Source organism: Mugil cephalus, chromosome 11 (genome assembly GCF_022458985.1).
Source record: "Mugil cephalus isolate CIBA_MC_2020 chromosome 11, CIBA_Mcephalus_1.1, whole genome shotgun sequence".
NCBI classification, from domain to species: Eukaryota; Metazoa; Chordata; class Actinopteri; order Mugiliformes; family Mugilidae; genus Mugil; species Mugil cephalus.
This window is the reverse complement of record NC_061780.1, coordinates 4,994,217-5,021,423: the sequence shown is the minus strand read 5'-3', so window position 1 is coordinate 5,021,423 and position 27,207 is coordinate 4,994,217. Positions and strand designations below refer to the sequence as shown.

General features: G+C 40.8%; 2 protein-coding genes across 2 annotated transcripts; one reads left to right on the top strand and one right to left on the bottom strand.

Annotated features, from left to right (window-relative positions):
* Positions 1 to 209: 209 nt before the first annotated feature.
* Positions 210 to 12,257, top strand: eva1ba (eva-1 homolog Ba (C. elegans)). The gene is made up of 4 exons (XM_047598235.1): positions 210 to 477; positions 9,192 to 9,361; positions 10,809 to 10,902; positions 10,990 to 12,257. The coding sequence occupies exons 3-4, from the start codon at positions 10,836 to 10,838 to the stop codon at positions 11,412 to 11,414; spliced, it is 492 nt and encodes a 163-aa protein (XP_047454191.1). The 5' UTR covers positions 210 to 477; positions 9,192 to 9,361; positions 10,809 to 10,835; the 3' UTR covers positions 11,415 to 12,257.
* A 2,412-nt stretch (positions 12,258 to 14,669) lies between these two features.
* sh3d21 (SH3 domain containing 21) lies at positions 14,670 to 26,079 on the bottom strand. Its single transcript, XM_047598234.1, has 17 exons — positions 25,884 to 26,079; positions 25,203 to 25,363; positions 25,053 to 25,110; positions 24,183 to 24,292; positions 22,963 to 23,053; positions 22,812 to 22,873; positions 22,686 to 22,728; positions 22,174 to 22,265; positions 21,789 to 21,890; positions 21,472 to 21,523; positions 19,729 to 19,782; positions 19,519 to 19,636; positions 18,453 to 18,630; positions 17,336 to 17,410; positions 16,859 to 17,052; positions 16,155 to 16,218; positions 14,670 to 16,023 (listed from the first exon to the last, which is right to left on the bottom strand). Exons 1-17 carry the CDS (start codon positions 25,885 to 25,887, stop codon positions 15,991 to 15,993), a joined length of 1,491 nt encoding a protein of 496 aa, XP_047454190.1. The 5' UTR covers positions 25,888 to 26,079; the 3' UTR covers positions 14,670 to 15,990.
* Positions 26,080 to 27,207: the final 1,128 nt, after the last annotated feature.

Sequence of the window (27,207 nt, the reverse complement as noted above, 5' to 3'; positions counted from 1 at the left end):
GTTTCTTTTTGCCTTTTTCCTCAACAACAGAGGGAAAGCCCCCCACACACACCCACACCACACCACACAACACACACACGCTCACCGCAGCTTTCCTCCCTCCCCTCCTCTCTTCCCCTAGCTTGCCCTTTTTAGGCTGTTCCTCCTATTTTTTTTTTCCATCTGAAAGAGGGATAGTATGACAGCTTTTTCTGCTTCTTGTCGATTGGAGCCTAGAGAGAGAAAACTCTGTTACTCACTCGGTCTCCAACTTTGAGGGGAAGTCACCACCTCTTCCCCAGACTCTCTACACACACACACACACATGCTGAAGCAGACACACGCAGACTGCTCAGGACTTGAACACAACAGCAACTGTGAAACAGCCAGGACTGCTTGTACTGCTGGGTTTTTCGAAATTTGGAGGGAAAGAAGATTTTGCAGTTTGCCTGCATGCTTTTGTGTGGATTGAAGGACGTCCGCTCTCATCACTGACCGGTGAGTTTGACAGTTTTGTTTTTCAGTGTATGTGCAATGCCATAGAAACTCAAATGAGCCGGATTCAGAGTCTTAAGTTTGAAAGCTTTGCTAAAACTTCAGTTTAGCAGGCTCTTGTGGAGGTGCTTGGGAAAACTTCCATTTCTGTCTTTACTTCACATCAGACATTTCTGATTATTTCTGCTTTGTTAAACTGTGGGTGAATATGTCAGAAAAAGAATCAAATTTAATGAAGCTTTGCTGTTTCTATAGTGAAAACAGCTGTTGCAGAAATGCTCCCTGTTTTTGTCATTTGAAGTTGTGAACCGAGCTGAATATTGACATCAATCCAAAGAGTGCCGGTGCGTTCATGTAAAGCTGCTGAACAGATCTGTTTTCAGATTAACCTGTGTTGAAGAAGAGCTGATGCAGCACTAGTTCAGACAGGACAGTAGAGCCCGGCTAGGGCTTTCCTGTGCAGCTGCACATTGTTTCCTAACCTTGCAGTGATAAGTTAGTTATCACCCTGTTACTATCAAAGCAAACATCCCTTTGCTCTTTGTTTTTTTTGTTTTTCCTGCCCAGAGCAGACGTCATACAACTAAAGCGACGTCACAGGATTTCAAGAGCATGGGCTAAAAGTGTACACATGGCTCTATTTTTCTGCCTCCTTCTCTTTTTTTATACAGACCAATAGAAACCTTCATACTCAACAGCAGTTCACCATATGCTTCAGCTCCCATAGCTCTCTCTCTCTCTCTCTCTCTCTTTCTCTCTCTCTCTCTTCACTGGACGTTTGTGGTTTGCACCTCTTATCAGAGAGAAAGTGAGGCGAGGGAGAAGTAGGGAGGTGATGGGTGGCGGCTGGACAGGCCCGTGTTGCTCTCTGGGGTCTCCTTTAATTTACACAATCTGAGTGGGCAGGCAGCACTTAAGCTGCGCCTCCTCCAGTCAATCAGATAAGCCTCAGTAGGATGAGTGTGAAAGGTAGTTAAATAACCCCTTCCAGGCTGACTGGGAAGAGCTGACTTCTGTATGACCTCGCCAGGCTATTCAAGCTGGCAGACTTTCCTATTCCCGAATCCCCTTTGACTCACTTATCAGCTGCCCTGTCTTATCTGTCCCGAGGATGGCTGTTAACTTATTCTATTTATCCAGAGGTGAGGGGTCGGGAACCGATTTCAATTGCCTGTCTAAATTCCCATGGCACCAATCTGTTTTAAAAGGGGGACACGGAAAGTTTCAGGATCAGGTATGAGCGAAGACACAATGAAGGGAGATAAGCACAGACCGTGCAGTCGCCTTTGTGGCTTTGAACAATAGCAAAAAGCATGTGAGCACTGCACAAAATTTGGAGTGGCTCCATACATAGCTATGAATTTTGCAGATTTAGCCAGGTTACAGATGGACCGGGACAGATTGCAGACAGCCCGCCCCAGGGCACCTGTGACTACTAAGGTAGTTTACCACGACCAGGCCGATGCATTTGTAATAATATTGAGGTAATATGAAAAATGCCCTGTTAGTTCAGCAGTTTAGGTGCTAATGTCCTGTTTTTTCATATAATGTCATGTGTCCTGGAATTACTTTGACATGCAAATGTTGTGTGATAATCTTTAGGATCGTAAAGAAGGAAAACAATAATAATATCTAGCAGAAACACACGGTGAAAAATAACTTATGAACTGACAAGTGTTGTTGGTAATAGTGGTGTCACGGAGCGATTTTATGCTATAGGACATGAAGTCATAGCAGATCAGATGATCATCAGCAGATGTTTTTGAACTCTTTAGTTATACACCCAGCTCCACACGGAGCTAGGCCTTCTACGTGTAATCATTACAGTGTACAGTATTATGTTGATCACATGAAGGAATTCATGGACAGTGAAAGGGTTACTGGCCGCACTGTTAACAGTGATCCTCTTTAACAATTATTACAATGTAAACTTTGATATTATGACGATATACATACATGGCAAGACTTCATGACTCCTCAGCTGGAGATCTAATCTCACCGACATTAAGTAATGGATATTTTAGTTTTGTTGAGAAATAGAGGTTTGATGAATGAGGTGCCTCAGATGCTATGTTTAGTAAAGCTTCCATCAAGCACTGATGCTTTGCAGGACTCAGGGCTTATTGCTTTCTAGTAGGAGCTTCACTGTCCCAGACAGCCTCCTGTTTAGTTTTAGTTTGGTTTTGTTTGACATGTTAAATCCATCGGGGTTTGCCTGAACTCACCCTCCTATCTTGGATACGGACGTGCAGGACACACACATAAGAAGAGGCACATGCAACAGCTGTGATGGCCTTATTCTGTTTTAAATTAAGCATTTCATTTTAAACAATATGAAACAAAAGAGAGTTGACCCAAGATTAGATTCAATTTACTTATCTCTATTGAAAAATAGGGTGCCATTGTGGTTTGAGTTACCGTTAGCACTGGTTGCTAGTAGATGCCAGCAGAAGCTACTGACTGAAACCATGCAAGCAGCTCTGACTTTCTTTGCACAAGGCCAGTCCTGTCACAACAACCCCTCTGAACTTCCTAAACCTCATAGAGCTGCACCATGTCCATGGGTAGCACAGAGAGATTCTACGCACCCAATCACGGAAAGGGCAAACACGTGTTTTGTGTCACAGAGTAATCCGTAGGGTCCATGTAATTGATACAGTATGTGCTGCTGGATGGTGGCCCAGATCAATGAAAAGGATGAGATCATGCCTCTATTTTTGGAGCTTTGCATTTGGGATAATCTAAAGCCGTCAGTGTTTTAGAAAACTATGGAGGAATCTATTTCATTGTGCACAGACATATGTAGACGATGGGCAACAACACAACACACCGTGGTTCCAATCTGACTTCCTACCAACTGGTACCTTGATAACGTCAGCATGAAGATGGAGCATGGGATACTGCTTCTTGATTTACATAGTAAAGCATTCTGACTCTGGCCCTCATCAGGATCACATCTGGGAGCCATTACCCACTTGCCCTAACCTTGAGCTCAGCCCCGCATCTGTATTACCCTCCCATTACCTGCCATAGCCCACAAAACAGAGCACCGTGGTTCACTTCTCATGACACAAAGATACAAAGCGGCTAAGGACGCATTACTCAGAGCTGGGCGGCCGTCATATTGGCACACTGAGTCATCTTGAGTCTATAACCCAACTGTTGAAAAGTAAAACTTCTAAAGCCAAATAATAATTGACCAACAATGCATGACTGGACTCATTCTATGAGTACTCCTGGAAAAGTTTTTGCCCTTAAAAGAAAAGCTGTTGTTCATTGAGTCAATGTCAAATAAAGTACAAGCCCAAAGCCAAATACATCCACACTTGAAAAACTAAACAAAGCTCTCTTTCTCTCTCACATTCGAGATGTGGATGGAAATGAATGGCTAAAGGAACAAATATGTCAAAGTCTTGAGTGTTACACAAATAACACATTAAATATGAATTTATTTTCAGTTAAGAACCACACAGGAGGAAACCTAATAAAGAAGTTTGGCAAGATCTAGATTCACATTATTGGTGCGGTTTGTCTTGAAGCTGGCAGGACATTGCAGTTCAGACTAAAGTCAAATATGATTTAAGTTGTGTCAGATTGGTCTTACCTGCAAAGTGTTTTAGATGGGGTAATTTCATGTGAAATTCCTAAACTAGAGGCCTATATAAGCAGTCTCAGAAATATTGAAGCAATGAAAGGCTTCTTTGAGTAAATCAGTGTTATTGAGGTTACAGTCACTGGATCTGCTGAAGGAGCTTTAAACTCTTCATCTTCAGCTCAGCTTTCAGGAACACTTTGACTTTTCATTTTTGATATGCACGACTGGAAAATGTTTTTTTGAACTTGGAAATAGAAGCTGATGAGACTCAAGGAGCTCTCACATGCTTTGGACAATATCATACAGACATCATATGCAATCGTGGTCTATAGTTCAGAGGCATAGAAAGTTTGAACACATGTAGGCCCATGGGCAAAATTGGTCTGCTGACGAAAACAATGTGTCACTGTATGGTCAAATGATCCAGAGCTCAGAGATGAAGAGATGGGGTTGACTGATTGCTGATTCAGCTGTTGCTTCCAAGATTTAGAATGAACTCTCATCTCAGCTCGATAGGTTGGTTGTGACCTTAGAGCTAGATTTATACCCTGCACCGTGCACTTGGGCACGTACTCAGAAATATATCTACATGGTGATACTGACAACAATAACTATGGTTTCACAAAATGTGTTGCTTCATCCATGTCTCAGTGACTATACTTTGCACTATAATCCAAGGGATCACATTCTGCATAACGGTGTACAGAAATATGATCGAGTTTTGTGGCATCAACTTTACCCAGAGCTTCATTCTTATTGTTTTATTGTCTCATTTGGATCTACCTATCTCATTAGGGCAGCACACAATCAACAAGAAACCCATATCTTTGCAAATACTTTCTGACCTAGGTCTGATCAGGTCAATCTCAGCTATGTCTTTGTCCTGATGGCAACCACCTGCATTCCTCTCAGACAGATACACTGGCAGCCGGATACGAGTGGGAAGCAGAACTAACATTTAAGCACAGCTTGAAAGATCTTGATGTCAAGAGGAACTGGGAAGAAACTACTTTCTCCAGAAACCCAGTCCTTTGCAGCCCTCCTGGATCAGAAAAAAAAAACTCTCCATGGCTTCCACACGATATTACCTTCACCCTGAGGACCTTTATGAATGTTTTTGCAGACACTGTAAACAGAGATCGTGGTTTGGACAATGTTCCTGTTTACCAAGTGGAAAGTAATCCTTGCCTGCACCTCTGCTGTTCTGGGGAGAACTTGAACTTCCATTATATTTTAATGCTTGGAGACTGTTCTCTGGATTGATTACAGGTGCGTGATAAATGACCTGTAAAGACGCGCTGCAGATAGTTCTGTTATACAGTTACAGATTCTTTGGCAGTTTGTGCTTAGCTGTTAACATTTCATCTGCTGCTGAGAGAATTTCTTCATGAGTAAGAGAAAAGCAGAGCCAAGGCCGAGCTCTGATTCAGTATATTTATTTAAGGAGGGGGGGTTGAATTTTAGAATGTGCTCTGAAGGCTGAAAATAGAGAATAAATTACCCACATTGGTGCGTTTGATGCAGAGCATCATTAAGTCCAGACTGATTTTTTCAGTAGCAGCCGCAGAATCAAAGCAGAAGCATTTTAATGAAGATAATTAAAAGCATGGACTGTAGTAAGGTAGTATAAATCCTAATGTCAGATTCTGTGATCTCCCTCACAACAGAAACTTGTCTGGACTTTAAAACAATGAAATGTGATTAAATTTAAATCTGGTTGGTCTCGGGCAAACCACATACAGGATTTGTGCCAGGGGTTGTAGCAGCAGTACAGAAATTTGAAGTATTAAAAATATTTCTTTCCCTCTGCGGTTCGGCGTGTGTCTTTACAATGAGGAAATAACACAGACTGGCTCCCTTGTGTAATCTGACCTTTTCATCTTCTGTGTATGAATCAAATGCGGCTTGACTCCCTGCATAATTTCCACCAAAGGGTTATGACTTTGATTTCTTCATTGTGGGAGAGGAGTATTATGGTTTGATGGCTTGTGAAAGTATTACTGGCGAAGTATCTGGGGAAAAGTGTTTTTAGTCTGTGACGACTTTTGCTCTGGAGGTCTTCTCCTGTAAGGAGGCAGCTGATAAATCACCAAGCTGACATCTGTTTACAGACGATAGCTCAGTCAGTCCGTCTTAACTTATCTGAGACAATGGCAGTGATGCTGGAGGAAGACGTTGATCTGGACGTTGTCCCTGTGAAAAGGGACAAACCTTGTGGGAAGGAAGAGCAGTTGTGGGTTAGGACACCAAAAATATCACACTCATTTACTCATGATAGTTTGGAGTTTTTCTTCCCCTCAGCTCCTCCATTGAAACCAAAGCAAACAATGCCCAGTCACAAATAGCCCATGCCCTCACACATGTGCGTGTTTGTGTTGGATTCTGGTGTGACCTGACAAAAAAAGAAAAAAGAAAAAACAATGATGATTAATGAATTTTGCAAATAAAAGGTAGTTACTAAGCTAGAGTTAGCCTTAATAAGTCTTTATAATGTATCACTGGATGATATTTTTATTTGACTTCATTTGAGATGTAAATACATTGTACACATACGTTTACTATGATGGGCTTTGTGATTATTTAATAGTCAGCAGCATGCAAAGAGCTCAGGAAGAGGATGCCCGAGTGTTTGACCTGAGGATATGAGGCCAGGAAAGAGCAGATGATAAGCTAGCGAGGACAAAAAATAGAACCAAACATTAACGTCACAGGAGCTTAGCTGTGGCACGAAGGCATATGCCACAGCATGTTCGGCCAAATCAGTGGAAAATTTACTTTCAGCTGACTTAAATTGTTTGGTTTGGTGCCTTTCCAGTCAACACGTAATTTGTTTTCTTTTTTTTTCTGAAACATATAATGAATTATCAAAGGCGATAGAAAAGCCAGCTCAGAAGGAATTAGTTACCGAAGCTCATAGAATTACATAATTTGCATTGATGCAATTTTGTGTTGGTTCGCCACACAAAAACATGATGTTTTAGGATTTTTCTCTGTTCAAATGTGTCTAAATTGAAAAGCTCTGTTTGTTTTTTCTTCTTTGCCAACTTGCATAGTTTCTAGCCAATTGTTTTGGTTTTTCTTTGTGTACTTTTTTGAATACAGTTCATGTGTAAAATATAAAGAGTAAATCACCTGGTAAATCAGATTGCCAGCAAAGACGATGCTTTAGGAGATGGCTGCAAATTGTTCCAAAGAGATGGTCCTCTACGATGTAGTGAATGTTAAGCTAAGGGAGTCCAACACGAAGGACGATGAATGTCTTTAGACTTTCTAAGAGTGAATATCAGAGGTCTCCTTATCAAGGCATGTAGTGTAAGGCATGATCTGAAACAGAAAAACAAACTGGATCACCTGCAGAAAATGACTGGATGTTGAGTCATGGGATAGCGCATACTGTAGCTGGAGGAGCAAGGCTGTTAATAATTTCCTTGTTTGGTTGAAACAAAAACACAACAAAACAAGAGGGAAGGATAATTAGTGTTAATATAGGCTTTAAGCAGGTCTCCAGTTGTAATTAACCACCAGGAACAGACGCCCGCATCCTGGAAGCTCCGGTTTGCTGCATTCCAGTGTGAAAAGAGGCCTGTTACTGTACTGTAGGTGTGCAATCATTGGCTTTGACCTTGGCTTGAAGAGTAACTAAAGTCATTCGAGCTGCTCGCTTTATTACCCCTTGAGACAAAAGCAAACAACACACTGAAAGCCATGTTCCTCAGTTCCCTTTGGATAATGATGAATAGATTCCATTAGAGGAGCAGAGTTTGAGTCTGAAGGAGGGAGGAGATGGAGTTGGTCATTATTTTAAAATAAATGGGAGGAAGCCTGGCTGGAAGAGAGCGCACAGCTTAGCCCTCCTCTGCAACTAAAAGGCCCATCGTCTCGCTCCCATGGGGACACAGCTCTGGAGAGTGTGTTGCCATAGTGACCATTCTGTCACATAGCCCCTGAACCCTGTCTCAGCCAGGCAGTGTGTATAGTACACAGGCCAGGAGTCAGCAAGATCAAAATCTGCCTTGGAAAGCAAAGAGACTCTGCTAAACCAACTACAGCTGGCAGTGGAGCTTTTTCCGAAACAGGGGTCCAAGTTTGAATACTTCACAGCTCAGCGTTTTTCACAGTGCTCAGTTCTCCACCTGGCATGTAAACCTCAAGCAAATTAGACGGCTGGGGCCAAGTGGAAAGTGATTCTGGAGCTCTTGTCGTAGTTCAGTAATTGTTGTGAAAGAACACCTTTGTATCTTTTTGTCAAAGTTTTCTTTCTATTATCTTATCTTATCTTATCTTATCTTATCTTATCTTATCTTATCTTATCTTATCTTATCTTATCTTATCTTATCTTATCTTTGTTTTCTGAGGACAGTAGATACCTGTCTAATGGCTAATGTCTAATGACAAAAATGTGCAAGTGCTTTCCCTCAAAACAGACACAGAGGGCAGCAATGAGCCCATTCCCTATTCAAGACTCACAAGAGCAAAAAGTTTAAAAACTGACACTAATTGGTTTAAGTAGTCCTAAAGGCTTTGAATGTGTTCACCTTTTTCAAAAAAAAAAAAAAAAAGAAAAAAAAAAGTCCCAAATCAACATACATTGATCTGGCTGTTAAATGGCAGCCTTTTAAGATGTTCTTAAGTTTGTTTTTAAAAATGTGGATTTGTAAACTAGGCTATCTATCGTCCACACATGGTATTAGCTCATTGGGTCCAGATGTAGTGACAGCATGAAAACTCATAGCAATGGAAAGCCCTTAGGTCTCCTTACATTCCTCCATGTTACGTATTCTACCATAGAGTACTTTATGGTGAATGGAGTCCCGTAGAGTTTCTCCAAATCATACATGAGAATGTTCTACAGCTGGCTATTTCTGTGTCCAACAGGCTTTTTGAATTACAACAAGTTTAGCTATAAACTGGTTGTATAATATCTGTAAATTTTGCTGTGCATATACGCTACTGTCACACCAAACACTAGAAAAGAAAGCCTGCCTCTAGTCCCTTGCTGGACCGTGTATCCTGCAACTGGCTTGTCGTTGTTTGCTTTGCAGACGCTTCAGTGAGTTTGGATCTAATGAAGCTTGACGTCTGTATGTGTGTGTCTCTGTGTGTGTATTTGCTCTTGTCTCAGGGTGGCCAAATGAACTGTCTAGCCTGAGGACCAAAGATCACAAGCTTTAACCCAGCAGCGAGGCAGAGAAAGAGAGAGAGGAGCGTGATCACTTTGCATCCATTCTCCAACTTCTCATTACACCATGAGCTTGGACTGAGCTGGGACTTGCTTCGTAATTTCATTTTGTGGTAAGTTTTATGCTTTGTCTGTATTCCACTTTCTGTTTACTTCTCCTTAACAAGAGAATATTTGCAGTGTTTTAAAGATCATTAGTAAACCACATTACATGTGGTTTACATATGTGTGGTTTTATGCTCGAGTTTTACCAAAGGCTGCATCAACAAATCTGCACAAATGCAACATAAATCAATGGGGCAGTCACATCATGATAGAGATCACGCTTTGAGATTATCCGTGGGTGCAATTTAGAGGTAAACGCAAATGTAAACATGTGGTTTGTGCAATTTGAGGACATCCATATGACCCGTGTATAGACATGCTGACATGTGTTTTGACTTAGAGAACAGTGCACACAGGTTAGAGTGGGAGTTTGTAATCATTTCAGATGTAGAGAATGTGAGGTTTTTTTTTGTTGTTGTTGTTTTTTTTGCTTCCAGTCAGCCCCAACACAAAGCACATGTTAAAGACAGAATGGTAACATTAGGAAAGATTAAAGGCCTTTTGAATCTGTACTTCATATGTTGCCACCAACACTCTTGTCTCATTGTACAACGCCATGAGGTCAGCAAGTCCGAGGGGGGTGAAAATTGTTGACAAAATGGAAAGCGGAGGAGGAAAAGACAGAGTTAGCAGGAAAGGGATTGAGGGTAGAGGAGGAGGGCAGCTGGAGAGGCGAAAGAAATACAGAAAGGCCCGGCAGCACAAAGTGACCTTGGTATGGTGTTCTACGCAGGCAAATCCAATCACTTTTTTTTCTGTTAGATGAGAAACCGAAAACACAAACTACCACGCAAGGATTTTGGGACTTGGGACTAAAAAGAAACAGCAGACCGAATGAACTTTAACTGTCCTTGTATCTCAGCTTGTGCATGTCTTGACTGGTTTAATTTTGAGTAAGACTTCCTTGGGAGTGTTAGGAGTCATGCCTTCACGTAAGAATGGATACAAACACAATAGAGCTCATCAGACAGACAGGATGCCAGAGGGATAGGCCACTTAAATGTCAGGGACACAATGTGCAAACAGAAAGTCAACAACACACTGGCCTTTTCCACTGAGCTACACAAATTGATCTGGGAGTCCCATTTGACAGGAAGGAGTCCTTTGTGGCTACTTGGAAAATTGACTCTTGACCTCGTTTATAGAGGGTTGTCATGGTTCAGAGAGAATGACACAGGCAAAGTGCAATGTGCCAAATGCATTATGATGATCCCAGAAGAAGCCAGCACTTGAGAAGGACACAGAGAAGCTTTTGTTGGAGACTCTGAGGCCCTCTGCCATCCACCCACCCACCCAGAGGCATATGAAGAAGTGCTGTGCTCACTGGGTTTGACATGTGGGCGCTGGGCAAAATGTTACTCTGGAAGAAGGCAGTTTGGAGTTTAGTCACCTGAAAGAGCATTGATTTGGTGTGTAAAGTCAGAAGTAATGTGGTGTGTCAATTGTTTATTGCAGGTGTGCAAGAGTAAAGTTTAAATCGCCATGGATGTGAAGAAAAAAGAAATGGACCTCCTTAGCAACAGCATAGCTGCATATGCACACATCAAAGGTAAGTCAAACAGCAGCTATCTGAGTTAAATGACTTAAATTAACCATTTTTATCATACTTCTAACGCCATTCTTGTCCTTTCTTTAGCAAATCCAGAGAGCTTTGGCCTTTACTTTGTCCTTGGAGTGTGTTTCGGCCTGGTGCTGACCCTCTGCCTCCTAGTAATCCGCATCTCCTGTAAGCCGCGGACCAACATCACCCCCTCCACACCTGAGAAAAAACAGTTAAAGGACATCAGTGATGAGGAGGAGGAGAGTGATGATGATGAAGAGGAAGAAGTGGAAGATGTAGAGGCAGCGATCCCGTTGCCCTGCACAGAAATCCCTGTTGGCAATCACACCAGTCAATCAGATGGGACACTGAGCGTGAATGTATTTACGTCGGCTGAAGAGCTGGAACGCGCACAGCGGCTGGAAGAGAGGGAACGTATAATCCGTGAGATCTGGAGGAACGGCCAGCCTGATATTCTAGGGACAGGAACAGGGACTATTGGAAGAGTGCATTACTACTAAAATACATGAGGCTAAAAGAGAAACACTGTGAGCTCTGTGAAGGAGAAACATGGACCTTTGGGTGGGCCTGGTGTCGCTGAAGCCTGAGAGCCTGTGTTAGATACAAAGTGACTTGCAACATTTGTTATACTTGGCTCTGACCGAGCTAAACCACAAGATATTGCACTTCTTATGTAGCAACATGAAATTAAACCAAGAGACAGGTCAAAGACTGATCAATCCGTATGGAAATTACATGGTATAAACATGGGAGATGACGGACACTTGAAGTAATCAGTCTCTTAAAATGCATGGTGCTTATAGCAGGAATGAACACGAGGGTTATGTAAAATGAAAGCCTTAATAAGGAAAATGTACTGTTTATTGTAATGAAGACTATTTGTTTGCAGACACAATTCTTCTCCTCCAGCCGGAGGAGTTTGTGGTGGAAACTCAAAACAGCTTTTCCTCCAAGAAAAACACCCCAGGACTAAAGGAAATTACATATCAATCACATGCACAGCGTAAAAATAATTCATTCTGGTGTCTGTAATTTAGGAGTACATCATATCCATATCTGTATTTTCAGGGAAAATTCCAGCAAAGGAAATGGCAGAATTAAAGTATTAAGATGAAATAATGCACCTTCGTCTCTCTTCATCTCTGCAAACATTCAACGGCCTCCTCGGATCCTTGGGCTTATCATCAAGAGTCTCTTTCACATTAAGGAAAGAGACAAAGATTACATTTGCCACAATGATTAATGGAAAGTTAATAATGTCTCACTTGTTATTTGTCAATGTCTCCCATATGCACCTTAAAAGGTTTTAAAAGCACAGCTTTATAATAAAGTACTAAAGGGAATGGCGTCAGAATGAAATGAGTTATTTCTTCTTCCATACATAGACAGCTGGTAACAGCTGTGTGGTTCATCAGTCGCACCCTTGAATGAGGCAGTACATCAAACCTGTGAACACCTGCTGCGTCTTTAGCCAACATAAACCTGTCAACTAGAAGTGTGTTATTTAAGGGCGAATTTACTGTTGAATAGTTACATATATTTATGTCAGGTGTCCCCAAACGCCTCTTCAGACCGGAAGTTGTCCTTCACCTGATGTTGACAACACGGACCAGCCCCTCCCAGAGCTAAGTATCACCTGACTGCTAACACGTGTAATGCGAAGTAAGTTTTTAGCCACGCTACCAGGTCTTTGGGGTAGTTTTGTCCATATATTTGTGCATATATGCAATGTTTTGTTTTCGAGGTCAATATTTTGACTGCTATATGCATTCCCATTAAAGTTGGTGCAGATTGTGAAGATCCACAGAGTTTATAGCCAACATAAACAAAAACTAGGATGGTTGTTATGATAAAACATTGATAGTGGGACATGTTTTCACTGAAGCTGTGAGCACCGTAGCTATACCTTGTCGCTTTAGCCCTTTTTTTAAATGACTCACTTGCCTAATTCTTGCTAATTTCTGTTTTATGCAGCTATTATGTTGCCTGATACTAATTTATGTTCCTTATGAAGGCTGCTCATTTTGTCTGGTATGTTAATTGTCTATGCTCTGCTGCTATTCCTGTTCTTATACTTACTGCACTGTGTAATTACATCTCTTACACTGTTGGTTATTGGAGTTGTTAATTTCCACCCTGCTGATTATGCTATATGTTGGCTGTGTATGATAACTGCCAATTTCTGCCCTAACTGCTAAATTCTATTCATGTTGGCTATGTATGAGCCTGCTAAATTATGCTCATATGCTGTTGACTGCAAATACTTTTTAGTATTTGGATTTAAGCATGACTTTGACCACAGATCATTTATTTTATTGCGTCATTGCAATATCCACTTTTCTGGTTTAGTCTGACGCAAGTTAGGTGGTACCTGTTCAGTGAGAGAAATATTCCAACCACTACAACTTTATCTTATTTGTACATCTTTGTTGCTGCTCCTTCAGTAACATCGCTACCATGCATCAATGGTCATCTGTTGCTGTTCACTGCAACATTTAATTTCTACGTTTGCTTGATGTATATTCTTGGACTTGTGTTTATTAGTTTATGAATAGCCAAAGAAGAACCAGTCCTGGCTCACATAAAGAAGGTACAGTAGTCACTAGACAGTATATTCCCTGTGGTGTCTTGCAGGATAACAGCCCACAAGGTTCCACATAATGACTGTCTGGCTCTGTATCTAATGTGGTTTTGGTCAGAGTGAGTTATTATCAGTCCCAACACTCTGCTGTTCTTAGGTTCTTGCATGGCAAGGTTGAGGCTTCGATGTCGATATCAACTCTGTATTTGTGTAATAAACCTGCTCCACGTGAGTTGGATGGATGAAACACTGTTTGACTGCCAATAAAGACCTACAGAACATTGATGAACTGCCCACACTGGGCGAATGTTTGTGCTGGACATCATTACCAGTCGATTTTCAGTGGTTTGGTGATTTACAAGAAATGGCAGTATGAATTTTTGGCACACCAACAAAGCCGTGCAAAGTGGAAAATGTACTAAATACTCATCAGGGTTGGCGTTCTTTCTGCTGACCATCCTGGAGCCAGGAACGTCAGTCTTACATCCTTGCACTGTGAGGCTGGTGTTGCATAGCAGGGAGGTCTTGTTTGTGGAGGGAGTGCTGACCAAGAACTTCCGCTGGTGTCGTCCTCAAAGAACAAACTGTGCTTGAGGGGCAGACCGGGCTCAGGTTTGTCTTGGGGCCCACTCTGTTTTCAGATGCCTTCTCTTCTGTTGAGGTCTTGGAAAAGCCTCTCATGTGGTCACAGGCTTTCAGAAATCAGTGGCATTTATGGTGTGGACTCCTCAAAGTAGCTGTGTAGCTATATTCATATAGACCTCTTGTGAGATGGCGTCTACTTCAAGATCATAGAACTAAATTAAGGTTTTCAGTGTCATACGTGGGTGTTTGGCTACATTCATGCGACTTTGCTTCTAGTTTAAATAATAAATATATCTGATTTTACTGAACTTTTTTCATCTTTTGTTTTAATTTGAATCATGTTGACACACAGCTAGATAGATGCAGGTTAAATGCATCTGTACAGCTTTCTCTGACTTTAGTTAGGTCAGTTCCTCTTTCATTATTTCTATATTTAACTCTGAAGGATCTTTTTGTATCTGACTCCTGAGTTCCCAAAGGCCTTGCTATTCAACATCACCTTTACTTTTCAGGACTCCCTGATGAGCCATCTTTGTAGAGCCACTGTACTGCATCATAGTCGTCTGAATTGCTTCAAAAGATTTAAATATTTGTACTTGGTGCATATTTTAATCGGCATTCTTGTATTTTAAGGTATTCAATCTTTTAGAGACCAGTGAGAACAACAAATCTTTACAAAAAGAACACACATTTTTGACATCTTTAAAAATGACAGACAATTCTCAACTATCAACAGACCATTTGTTGTTTTGCCCTCATTCACTTCACCCCGTGTCCAAGAAGGAGCATAGTTTTTAAAAATAGTATGTTCCCATGGACGTTTCAGTAGCACCCTGTCTCTGATGAGCTCCAGATGTTGTCAAGATGTGCTCTACCATGGCAGACAGCAGTAGTATTAGGAACCCGCCACCATAACTACCAACACCGTCACCACTTGGAGCCAAAACCACATCCATGCACAGTTTGTTTTTTTGTGAGGATGCATACAATCATGTTAAACAGTTCTTCCTGTGACGAGTGCAAAGATTTTCTCATTAATTCACTCCCACGTTTTCCACATCCACTGCGATGAGTCACTATGTTCTGAGTTTTCAGTGTGAGTCAGTTTTTTTTGTTTGAGTGACACAAGATGCCTTTTTCACTAAACTGCAAAAATGACCGCACACTTCATACTGTAGCATTTTCAGCTCGAGTTTTTGTTGCATGAAGGCACTGTTCACAAAACATGTTCCCTAAATCTTAAATATTTGATTTCTCCTCAATGAAATAATTTTCTAACGTGAGTTGTATTGCCAGGTCACATTGATAAATCCGGCATTCTTCCTAGCGCCTCTTTAAGTCGAAGAATAGGTGTACAATGCCCCCTAGTGGATTAATTCAACATTACATCAGGGTGTATAAATTCACCTACTGTAGTTTTTGACAGTAGTATTTCACTTATTAACATTCAGGTAACAATGCACCATAGGATGATATCAAACAATATTTTAGCTCTTTGAAAAAGACAAATACATCCTCCCATTTACAGCTGCATTTGTTACAGATTTTGCTGAGGCATTAAAAGTAGTATACCATGAAAACTACAATGTGACAGTGGAGACAGAACAGTGTAAAACATTAATTCACCATTATTTGAGACTTTCAGCATTTAAAAAACCAACAGTTTAACAGCATGTTATTTTTTTTTTTAAGTCTTTTGTAGGATCTTGTACCTCCAGTCCATTGCAGGATTAGTTTGATCCATTGTCCAGCTTTTTATCTCCTATCTCCTTTTACCGAACTCCCTCGCTTGTGTGTCTTCAGTGCGAGTTTTTTTTTTCTCCTCACTTTCGCTCAGTGTCACAAAAATGTTAAAATTTGTGGTCCAAGGGCCTGCGTGGCACAGTGTCAGACAAATGGCTCAGTCCGTGTTAATGCTTCAGCTTTAAAAGTTGCACTTCCTCCTGTATAGGAAATAAAACATTTAATTACACCACAGTAAGGATCGTGGGAAAAACAACTTCTGCATTTTTCACCAATGCACAGCAGCCAACGAGTGCTAATCTCCACAAAACTCCAGACATGCCCCACTGACCTGCAGTGCCAGTCGTTTACTTCTTTCCTCCTTCAGTTCTTCTTTCACTTCTTGCATGTCTCGCCTTATCAAAAGAGGAAAAGAAAACAGAAATGGGAGGTTGCAGATACGGGCATGGCTAAAAAGATCGACTGAGATGTACAGTTCCTGCCAAAACAAATGATCCCGTCGAGTCAAATGAAAAATGAAACCATAAATAGATTTAAGATGTTGCTTTTTGTAGTGGGAATGCACTGGGTTACAGCAGAAAGTACAGAGTGTTTGCTAATTAGCATGAACAACTTAGATACAAAACTTTAAGTCATAATGGCTCAAGCAAGACAGTCAACAGACCACATGGAAACAACAGGCCTTTTTGACAGCAGACATTTTGACTTGTTAAAGATAATGAAATCCCATGTTGAGGATTTCAAATAGAAGAAGTTGCATGGTCAGGAAATCATGTGTTTAGAGCTCTACACATCATTGCTCATGCTCACCAAACAGACCTCTGTGAAGCGATGAGATGAAAAAGATCCTACTTTTTATTCTGCTTTTTACTGGACAACAAACATATTGTTTGTTGCTTTGGGAAAAGATTGATACTCACATACATGTATTGATTTTGTATGGAAAAACACAGTTCTTAATTTGTTAACACTCCTTGACCTGATTGAGTTTGTCAGGTTATGAACATGCCCACATTACAAATGAGTAGTACTCACTCATGTCGTGTCTGAAGCAGCTCCAAAGCCATGCTCAGCTCTTTGATCTCGGCCTGCAGACTTTCTACAGTTGGCGCTTCTTTATGGGTCACAGTTTTGCCATCCACAACTACTTTGGGAGGTGCTGGTCGAGATGGTGGTGTCTTGGACAGAAGCTCAGGCTTTGCAGCGGTTGGCAGGAGATTTTCTGTATCCTGCAATGATTTGGGTATTGATTTAATACTTAATGCAGTATACACCGATAACCCACAACATTAAAACCAACGGTCCATATTGTGTAGGTCTCCCTTGTGCCTCCAAGCAAATGTGACTCATCAGAGAATGGACATGGGCCTTCTGAGGGTGTCCTGAGGTGTCTGGCAACACACTACACATGTGATAGAAAGGAACCTATTTCCTTTTTCTGAACTCAGACTAGTCTGATTTTTATCACAAAATTACGAAGCAGAATTACTAAACACTGGCAGTTTCACAAACCTTTTGAAAGATCGATGTTTTTTCTGTTGGGAGGTGTTTTGGTGGTAGTTCTGGTTCGGTCTCGTCTGAGGTACTCTGGGACAGCAACAGAATACAAGACATGTATAAATTATAATCAATGATCATTCCTCTCCACCCGTCGTAAGAACTCTCATTTTTCATCTTAAAAACCTTGTGTTCTTTTTGAACATCCAAGTACAAACCCTATAAAGATACTTCAAAGAATGAGTTCCTTTACTTCTAGGAATGACTTGTGATAAAAGAGACATCAGGCCTCAACTTGTTGCTCTCAGTATAAAGTGAGAATGTAGGCAGCTGATGCAATCTGGTGAGGTCTACAACAATGGCCTTTTCTCTCAGACATCTTATGACTCCCTTTCTCTCTTACAAGCTGCATTTGCAAAAATGTTTGCTAGCAACATTCAAGGAACCAAACCTTTTGGACCAGCAAAGATTCGTCAAATTTGTCCTCTGCCTAATGAAAAAGTATTAGCTGTTTTGTTTTTTTACAGGAAATGTGCCAGACTCTACTACAGCCTGCTCCTCTTCAGTCTAGTTGATGGCAGTAATATAAAAGACTATGCAACAACATAACACCATTTACAGTTGTAGCAAAGTGCAAACCCCACTCCAAAAGTTCATATAGTGGTGCAACCTGAGTAGGGTCTTTTTGGGGGAGCAAAAAATCTTATTTAAAAGTTCATTTAGACCATGGTCCCTGCTTTGGAAATGTACCTCTGAAGGTTTCTAGTCTTAGAGAACTAAACACTCTTTATTGAAATGTGGCAAAAAGTTGAAATAAAATAAATATATAGCTAAATGTAGAAATAATAATAATATGGGCCTCCTGTATAAATGTAACACATCACCAAAGGTATTTAGGACTACTTCAGTGAATACTTTAATGCTCCTCTGTAAGAGCTTTTACCCGACAAACAGGCATACCATGAATAAGGAAGTTGCCGCGGAAATGTCGAGTTCATCAGAAATGTTGGTTAGAACTACTGGCGTGGTTTTGCAAGTGGCAAGACTTCCCTTTCGAACTTCTGACTTCCATACTTTTCATACTGTAAAGCCGTCATAAAAACAAAAGTGAAAATTTCACACTGGTCAGTACTTGTGCTGCTGCTGCTGCTGTGGTCAGTGCTGACGGTGGTCTCCTCTGCGGAGGCTTGGCTCTGTTTGCTGTGGGATGAGTCAGCTTTTCAGTCTGCACGTCGACTCCGTCAAACTGGTCGGCCTCCTTCTCCTCCGGCTGTTTTGGGGAAACGGGTGCAGCATCGCCATTGATTCGACTGAAAACAAAAGTCACACTGTGTCAGATTTAAATAGACACGTTTTACCTGAAGTAAGTAAGAAGTAGGGAGCATAAAAGGGAACACAATATTGATCTCCTCAAATGTTGTCCGCTTACATCTTTACTGACAGAGATTTGGTGCACAGTCAATAGTTCACAATTTAAAAAAAGACAAAAAGCTGAATGTGGTTTCTGGCTTCCTGTGTTGTCGACGAGTGCAGGTGCAGAGCATGGCAGCTAACGTCTTGAAGTCTACAGTATATATAGTTCATCCTCGTGTGTGTTTCATTTTCACACTACAAATGGAATGATAGCAAGCCTTTCACTTATTAGTTTTATGTGAGATTTTTTTAATCAGTCTGGATTTCTGGAAAAAAATAGCTTAGGAAGAATTTTGGAAAAATACTCAGACATACTGGATTGGAAACAATTTTCAAATGCTTGTTCTCCATTAGCAGCCTCCTCAAGACAAGTCTGTTTTTGTTTTCTCATTTTTTTTTTTTTTTTGAGTGTGTGTGTGTGTGTGTGTGTGTGTGTTTGCTCAGGAAACAGGAAATGGGTTGCTCTCATCTGTTTCAGCCTGATCTGACTCATCCCAGAGTTTCCACTGAGCCACTAAATGTCAGGCATCCTGGCATTCTTCTTTGAGGACGCCATGGTAACCGATGGCGACGACCAAAACCTTTAACATCTAAAGGCTCTGCTCCTGGTGCCAGACCAAAGAGGAAAAAAGTGTTCCTGACATTTCCTGGAGGCCTTTTGCTTCAGAAAGGTTGCTACTGAATAAGCATTCATGTCTCTGTGTTGGGGGACATATTCTCTAGGAAGTCTTCAGTGGTTGTGCATTGACATTAGTAATGGGGGAGGACCTCAGATATTCTCTTACTTTTGGATAAACTTGGTAGGTTTGTCTTTGACTGGAGGCGGACCTGGCTTGTTGAACATTGGCAGCTTGACTTTGGCTGGAGGATTGCTTCTCATGTCCTTAGGTTCTGGTTTATCATCTGTAAAGGAAAGTATTCACGTTACTCCAGAATGTTCTTTTTTATTTGGGATGGAATGAACCCTAATTGGATGATAATGAATTCACTTGTACCTTTCATTAGCTTTGCTGGACCAACTTTCTCCATTTCTGAAGCCTCTGTCTTATCTAAAAAAGATAGTAGTCAATGAAAATATACCCTGAACCACATTAAGTTGCATTTGATGTGTAAATAGCAGATTTGCACATAAAATAAAATAGTTGTTTTTAATCTATGAGTGTCCTACACCGAAATGTTGTCTCAAAAACATTGTCACTTAGGGTTTATTGGCCAACCTGAAAATGCCTTTTCAAGCAATTGACTTGTAGGTTTTCTCAAACGTGTAGTGCATTTCCCTGGGCGCCTTTTCTCCGGGTAACAGTATGAACAGATATAGAACATGTTGTTGCTGTAGAGCGTGCTTACTCAGCAAACCTGATTTAACACCTTATACAGGTGCTGCTTCTCTCGTTGCATAAGTGTGACATCTAAAATGTACTGCTTCATCCGTAACCCAAACGTTGAACCATGATTGCGATTAAGAGCAGTTGCATGAAGCGGCAAAGATGTGCACATGACCGGAGCAGACCAGGTCACAGCTGCATCCAATGGCACTGCAATTACAGTTCCCTAAGGTGTCAACAAGTTCATCGGGGACAGGCCGCTCTTAGAAAAGAAAACACAGCTCCTACGATGACATGCGTTGGACAGAGTAGATTTATAAATCGTGAACTGCCAGTACCAGATGAGGTTACAGACCTGCTGGATGAGTATCGCACAAATGCTCTCAGTGAGAATTTCTCATTGAGATGAGTAAAGTATCTATCTATATATCAAATCTAAGAAGTACAACCTCTCCAATGCACAAACCTCAAAGAAAACAGATACCCCGCTTTAGGCTTAGGACAATAAACTCAGAGATGGATAACAAACGCTATGAAAACTCAGGATGCCTACCTTGGGTGTTTAAAGCATTGTGAAATGTTCCCTCTCAAGCAAACCATTCAGAGTAGTAGCTCAAGCTGTTGTTTCTTGCTGGTTGTGAAAATCTCTGTGACACAGCTCCCTCCCCTCCACCCCCCCATTTCCTTCAAGACTCCTAAACTGTGTCACATGACCCGTTTAACCATCCCCCCACCTCACTCCAGCGAGACTTCCTGCAAGATACTGCGTGGAGATGTTGTAATGAGGGTTATGTAGTGGCAGCCCAGATTAAGTGATGTGAAGTGAAGTGCACTGATATTAGTTCAGGTAACATCTTCGAACACACTCAGAATAATTTTTCCCTGCTTGTTGACTCACAAATATTTTGATGAGCATGTACATTCTAAATTTACCACTAAAGAAATTGACAACAGCAAATTAGAAATGTGAAAGTAATCCGAAACACAAATAACAAAATGCGTGTTTCTGTGAGAGCGCCAGTTAATCAGGGAGCTATTGTTATAACTCCGATGTCATTATTCAAGCATCATTCAAGTTTGTGAGAATGGGCTGCTTATCTACACCTTTAGTAAACAGTTACACAAAACACCATGTTAGATTATGGTACAATTATTCTGATGGATTTATTTTTTTTATTCACGTTTTATTGAGAAAACTGTCAACCTAAAACATAACTGTCATGTTCATCAATATGAAAAATAAACTTAAGTTGCAGATAAATGTAAATGTAAATGTAAAGCCACAATGTAACAGCTTTAAGGTGCTGAGACCCAAAATGATAATACTGCTATTTCTCCTTGTGCTATAACGACATTTCATTACAGCCCAAAGTGTCAAAGCACTGCCGTTTGATCAATGTAATGTTCTCTTACCTGAGATTTTCTTACTGCCGCTGCGTACAGGCGGTTGATTTGTGGTCCCAGACTAGAAGGAGAGAACCAGGAAATTCAACAGGTTGGTCGGTCTGTTCATTTGTGTGTTAAAGGCATCACTACACAATCTTTCCACAGAGGGAAATTTCTGTGAGTAACTCTAAAACAGAGTGTTTTTAAAGACAGCCCTGAGTCACTGACTACTGGGTGTAGGCTTGATAAAGTAACACAAACACCAGACAGCTGAAAATAAAGAAAGCATTATGCACTTCATGGCCCGTTCGACGACATATTTAAGACTGTTTTCGTTCACTCACCAGCACACTGTCGATTGGTGGTACCACCATGACAAAATTATCAGGAAAGATGCCACAGCGGCCATTTAGCTCTCCCTCCCACCAGCCTTCATCTTCAGTTTCCTTCAGATGAAGATTAAAGAGTCACATTAGAAACTGTCTCCATCCTTTGGGACGTGTAATTGCAAAACAAAAGTTCACCAAGAGGTCAAATAAGACATGGCTTCCTTGTAATGTTTTTATCATAGAATCTGTCTCAGAAATTATTTCCTCATTTGAAAAAATAGATTGGAAGCTTTCCATGTCTTTCAAGCTGTCACAGAGGCACATAATGTCTTTGACAGTGACACAACCGGTTTGTCTGGATGAACAAACCACAAACAATGAAAGAAAAACTGTGCCAAACCTTCCTCAGAATCACAACAGTATCTCCTTTTTTCAGATCCAACTCATCCTCTGCTTTGGCCTTATAGTCAAACATGACTCGGCAGCACTCAACTGTGGACACGACATAAGAGATCGCAGAGTTACTACTTTTACAGAAGCTGTAAACTGTTTGAAACTGTTACAGAAAACATTATATTATTATATATGTTACTGGAACTGGAGATTGCAACCATGATTAACCATCGCAACAAAGAAGGTTGCAACTAACTGGAGATAAAACCCATAAACCTTTAACCCTGAAGGACGGTTCACTGTAATATAACCCTTAACACATATGACTGTAAGTATCGTTTCCACCACCACACCCAGGCCCAGGCAAAAGTACCGTAGTTAGCACTTGTCATCTGTTGACAATGTGCCTCTTGAATTATGTTAAAAATGTCCAAAAAGCTTTGTCTCACTGCAGTAATACATTATTTTTCCAACTCCTTACCAACAATTTGGACAAACAGAAGCTTGGTGTGAACTTACTCTTCTTATTTTTGTTCCTCACGCTCGCCGCCCTATGGGAAATCTTCATGGGGGGAAAAAAACTGTATGAAGTAAAAGTGAAAGGACTGATATATTGTGGAATGAACTTATCTCTGCGTTACATACCTCCTTAGTGAACACCGCATCAGTGAGTTTGGGTCTTGCCTTGCCCTCATTGAACTTAATATCTGGTTAGAAAGTAATCAATAGATGTTAATTTAGGCTTCGTTTAACAAAAGGGGCAACGGATGAATCTGTAGTTGACTTTACCACCCACCTTTTGGAGAGACAAAGATTTCATTGACAAAATTTGATGGGAATGCTCCGACTTTGCCATTTTTCACCCCCATCCACCATCCGTCTTCAATCTGTCATGTGGATTGCACAGAAAAGAAAAATCTGCAACTTTTTGGAGCTGCATAATGAAACTAAAAATATTATCATCCAGTGTGGCTTCCAGACGGAAATCTGCCTGTTTATATTTATTTAAACAGCGTGGACCGTTTGTCACCGTCTTCAGTCAGTAAGAGTTATTAGACAAGCAGTGTTGACATGTACATTTGTCGTGTGCTTACAGTTTACACGCCCTCAGCCTCTTCTTTTAATGTTGTCCAACAAGAAAAAGCAGCACTAACAGTTTCTTCCAGGCCGATTAATCTCTATCCTCATCTCTACTTCCTCATAACAAGTTGTTACGATTATCTGTAGCACTGATCATTTTTATTTGCCACTTTCTGAAGGATAAATTGGGCAAAATTCAATTACAATCTCAGCTCCTGTTTCTCTGCCCTAGGGTTTACCCTACTCCTTGCTGCCTTAGCCTACTCTGTCTCTGTCTCTACAGTCACTTCCCTCTTCAGTTCTGGAAACCAATCTTTGCTCATGGACATAAAACCCATTACTACTGCTGCACCTACGTCAGAATTTTGCCACTGAAAACAGATTCAAATCTCGTGCCTACTTTGAAATGGCACTGATTAGTTTTTATCAGTTGTATCAGCAACGTCCTGAATGCAACAGATGGTCATTTACATGAAAAAGGTCTCCACGACAGTTTCAATACATCTGACTGACGGTTCTCACAACTAGTCACAACACTTCACTTGCATTTCGGTGCAGCTACAGAAAGAAAAGACAAGTCCTTATTGATCTGTTTACCAGCTTCAAATAGATTATCAATCATATAATGTCAATCAGTGAAAATCATGTTAAATACTTGATTTACAGGGAAAAGGTGGCACAAGGATACTTTCAGCAACACCCTGTTTTATGTATTTTGGTTACTCAACAACTTAATGAACTTACGGGAAGATACTTTGATTCTAGGAAACAAAAGCAGTAGACAGGTATGCAGCAGCATGTCCCTGCAGAGATTCCATCCCAGTGAACGCACCAAGCTTTGCTATTACACCATTATACCACTGTAGCTTCCTTGCAGAGAGAGCAGGCTTTAATTACTTGGGTATTTCAGCCTTGCATGAGTGATAGGAGCTCTACCTCTTTGATGATCTCAATGATGTCACCAACGACCAGCTGCAGCTCGTCTTCATGCGCGGGAGTGTAGGCAAACGACACCTCGCACTTCCTCGTCTGTTTAACCTTCTTCGCTGTAAAAACAACACCAAGGGATTACCAACCACATCAACACAGAGATGTAAGGTTCAGATGGTGGTGATGCTGGTGATGCTGATGAAGGAACTAGAGCTCAACAATGGGGTGTTTGTAATTTGATAAAAAGGCAGAGTAGTCAAGTCTCAACAGGACAGAGCTTGGATTGTATAGCTCTTGGCTAACATTTCTTACAAGTTTAATCCCACAAGATTCATTGTGCTTGTTTGTCTCTCTTACATTTTTATACAGTACACTTAGGCTTATTGTGGTAGGGTTGTAGTAAACATATATTTACATGCCGTTCTCTGTATTGTTTGGCAACTTAACCAACATTTAAACAACCATGAAAAATACAATGGACAAACCCACCTGAATTTAGTAGCATCTTCAGATATATTCATGGTTTATTTTTAGTCAAGATTATTACTGTGTGAGAAATGTAATATAATATATCTATATGTGTCAGGCAATGAGAAAACATGGCTGACTCTGAAGCTAGTTGTGGGATATCATTAAAAACATCATTTGCGCTAAATGTTTTAACGTTAATATAGACTTTTTGAAGGAAGTGATGGATAAATGTCATACTAAAGAGCAGATGTTTTCTTACTAAATACAATTTGGTGGTGTAATATATTTGTCTCTACGCGTGTATGGTAAATAAAACTACACAGTTCATTCTTTGTGAGCCAAGCGTAGGAAGCTGCTCCCTACTTTTTCAGCTGATAACTGTGAAAAGTGGTGAGAATACTGTACTTTTTCTGATGCTTCGTGGTTCCCTCTTGCTGTCACCCATCAAAGAGACTGGCACCTCCTGTAGTGAAAAACCAAAACAGGGCATGTTAATAGCGCATAAACACACAGCGTACAGTAATGCTGTGACAGGTCTGGGTTGCTTTAACAGACCTTGACAAATTGGGCAGGGAAGATGCCTCTTTGTCCTCTCAGCTCGCCCTGCAGCCATCCTTCCTCATTGGTGTATTTGGTGACGTTTTTGACCACATCCCCCGACTTCACTGTGATCTCGTCCGGCATGGTGCCCTCGAAGTCGATCAGCACCAGGACCTCTAAGCACCAGCGTCAGTAAATGGGGCAGAAGATTAGATTCTTTGCACCAAGCCGGCTTCATAAGTGATGCGTCCTGACATTTCAAGGCAGATCTCAGAGCAGCCAGGCGTATGGGCTTGAAGTCAGCGTGGATTACTACAGATATTACAGACCCAGTTTTCTTTGGTCACTAGTCTTTTTCTTACAAGTAGAATAAAACGTGTTTCATTGCAAGTCAACTGTTCCCAGCTATTAACAAAACAAATGATCACATTACTATGAAGTCAGTAAGTGTCAGGTTTGAGCTTTCAGTGACATAAAAACATCTGTGGATACAAATAATTATCCAAGCGTCTCAGCAAATGCAAATATACACAGTCATTCACCGCAAAGATCCAGCTTTAGTTTTATTTACATGTCAAATGGAAGTAGTTAACATCGCTGAGTACGTGTTTATGTTTTATCACAACTGAGAAACCGGGCATTCAAATATCAAGAAATCCTCACAAAGTATCAGAAAAGCTGCCAGTGTTGACTCACCCATGGTGTCCTTCAGCCGTTCTCCGAGAATCCCTGATATTTGAATATGTAATTCCTTCACAAAGTGTCAGACAAACTCTTGAGTAGAAGGAGAACTGAAAGAGCGTGGTTGTATTGCCTGCGACGGAGAGATATGGCAGCCGCGGCCCTTCTTCTTCCTACTTGTCAAACATTAACATTGAGCAACTTTTCCTCAGGCCAGTCATGGCAAGTCAACAGCAAGAAGTAGGATGGGTCACACAGTGCAGTGAAACGGAGAGAGAGAGAGATAGAGAGAGAATGAGACAGAAAAACAGGTATGGCGGGTTTATAGTTAAAGAACAAAGCTCAGGATAAGTGGGGCTTATTGCGTATGACACTGCAACACATCAGCAGCAATAAAACGTCTGAACACAAAGGATAGCATTCTAAAGTCACACAGTCCGACTTTACTCCCACACTCACTCTTTCATTCTCCTGTCCCTGGAGTGTCACATTTCTTCAGATTCAAACTTGATACACAAATATATTGGGGGCTCTAATCCATCCCTTGAAGCAAACTTATGACAAGAAAAGAAAAAATAATAAAAAAGTTTTTTTTTGTTTTTTTTCTTATGAAGTGACGTAGTTGTAGTAGTACGAGCTTCCCTCCTTCTTTTCCTTTGCTCCAGTTAATAGGTCAACATGGTTAGTCATCAGATACAGACCTACTCACCTCAAGTACTTCTGTATTTTCCAATGTGTGCTTTTTTCTCTGTTTGAAGTCTAAACTCATTGAGCGAGTCATCTGATCCCTTCCAAGTCTATTCTACAGCATGGCAGAGAGCCAAAACATACAGCCATAAAGTACCATTGAAAACCTGAGACTAACAACAGGGCAGTGTTGTTATGGTTTATATTTCTTCCTCTTCAAAGCACTTCATATAAAGTGAATTAGGGCCTTGACCTGTGGACTATATTTGCAACATCCAGCAGAGACTAATATACCCAGAAATGAATCAGTCTTTATCAGCTCCCAATATGAGGCCAAACTGAATAGAAAAGAGGTCATTGTATCACAACGGGATCGACCTGGTTAAATGAAGGCTAATGATAAATAAAAATAAATTTAACTCTCTTCTCCATTTTAATATCAGCAACACCAGACAGGTTCTTCATATAACATGCTGCGTTTTGCAATCATAAATGAATATGAACAGATATGAATCCCGTACCTTGCACAACATTCACGCTAACACAAAGTGTTGTAGATAGAAGCTGTCACTAATCAGTACAAATGGCCTCATTTTCAAATACAAAGTAAAAAATCAAACTGTTCTTGGTGCGCAAAAATGTCAACAAAGAG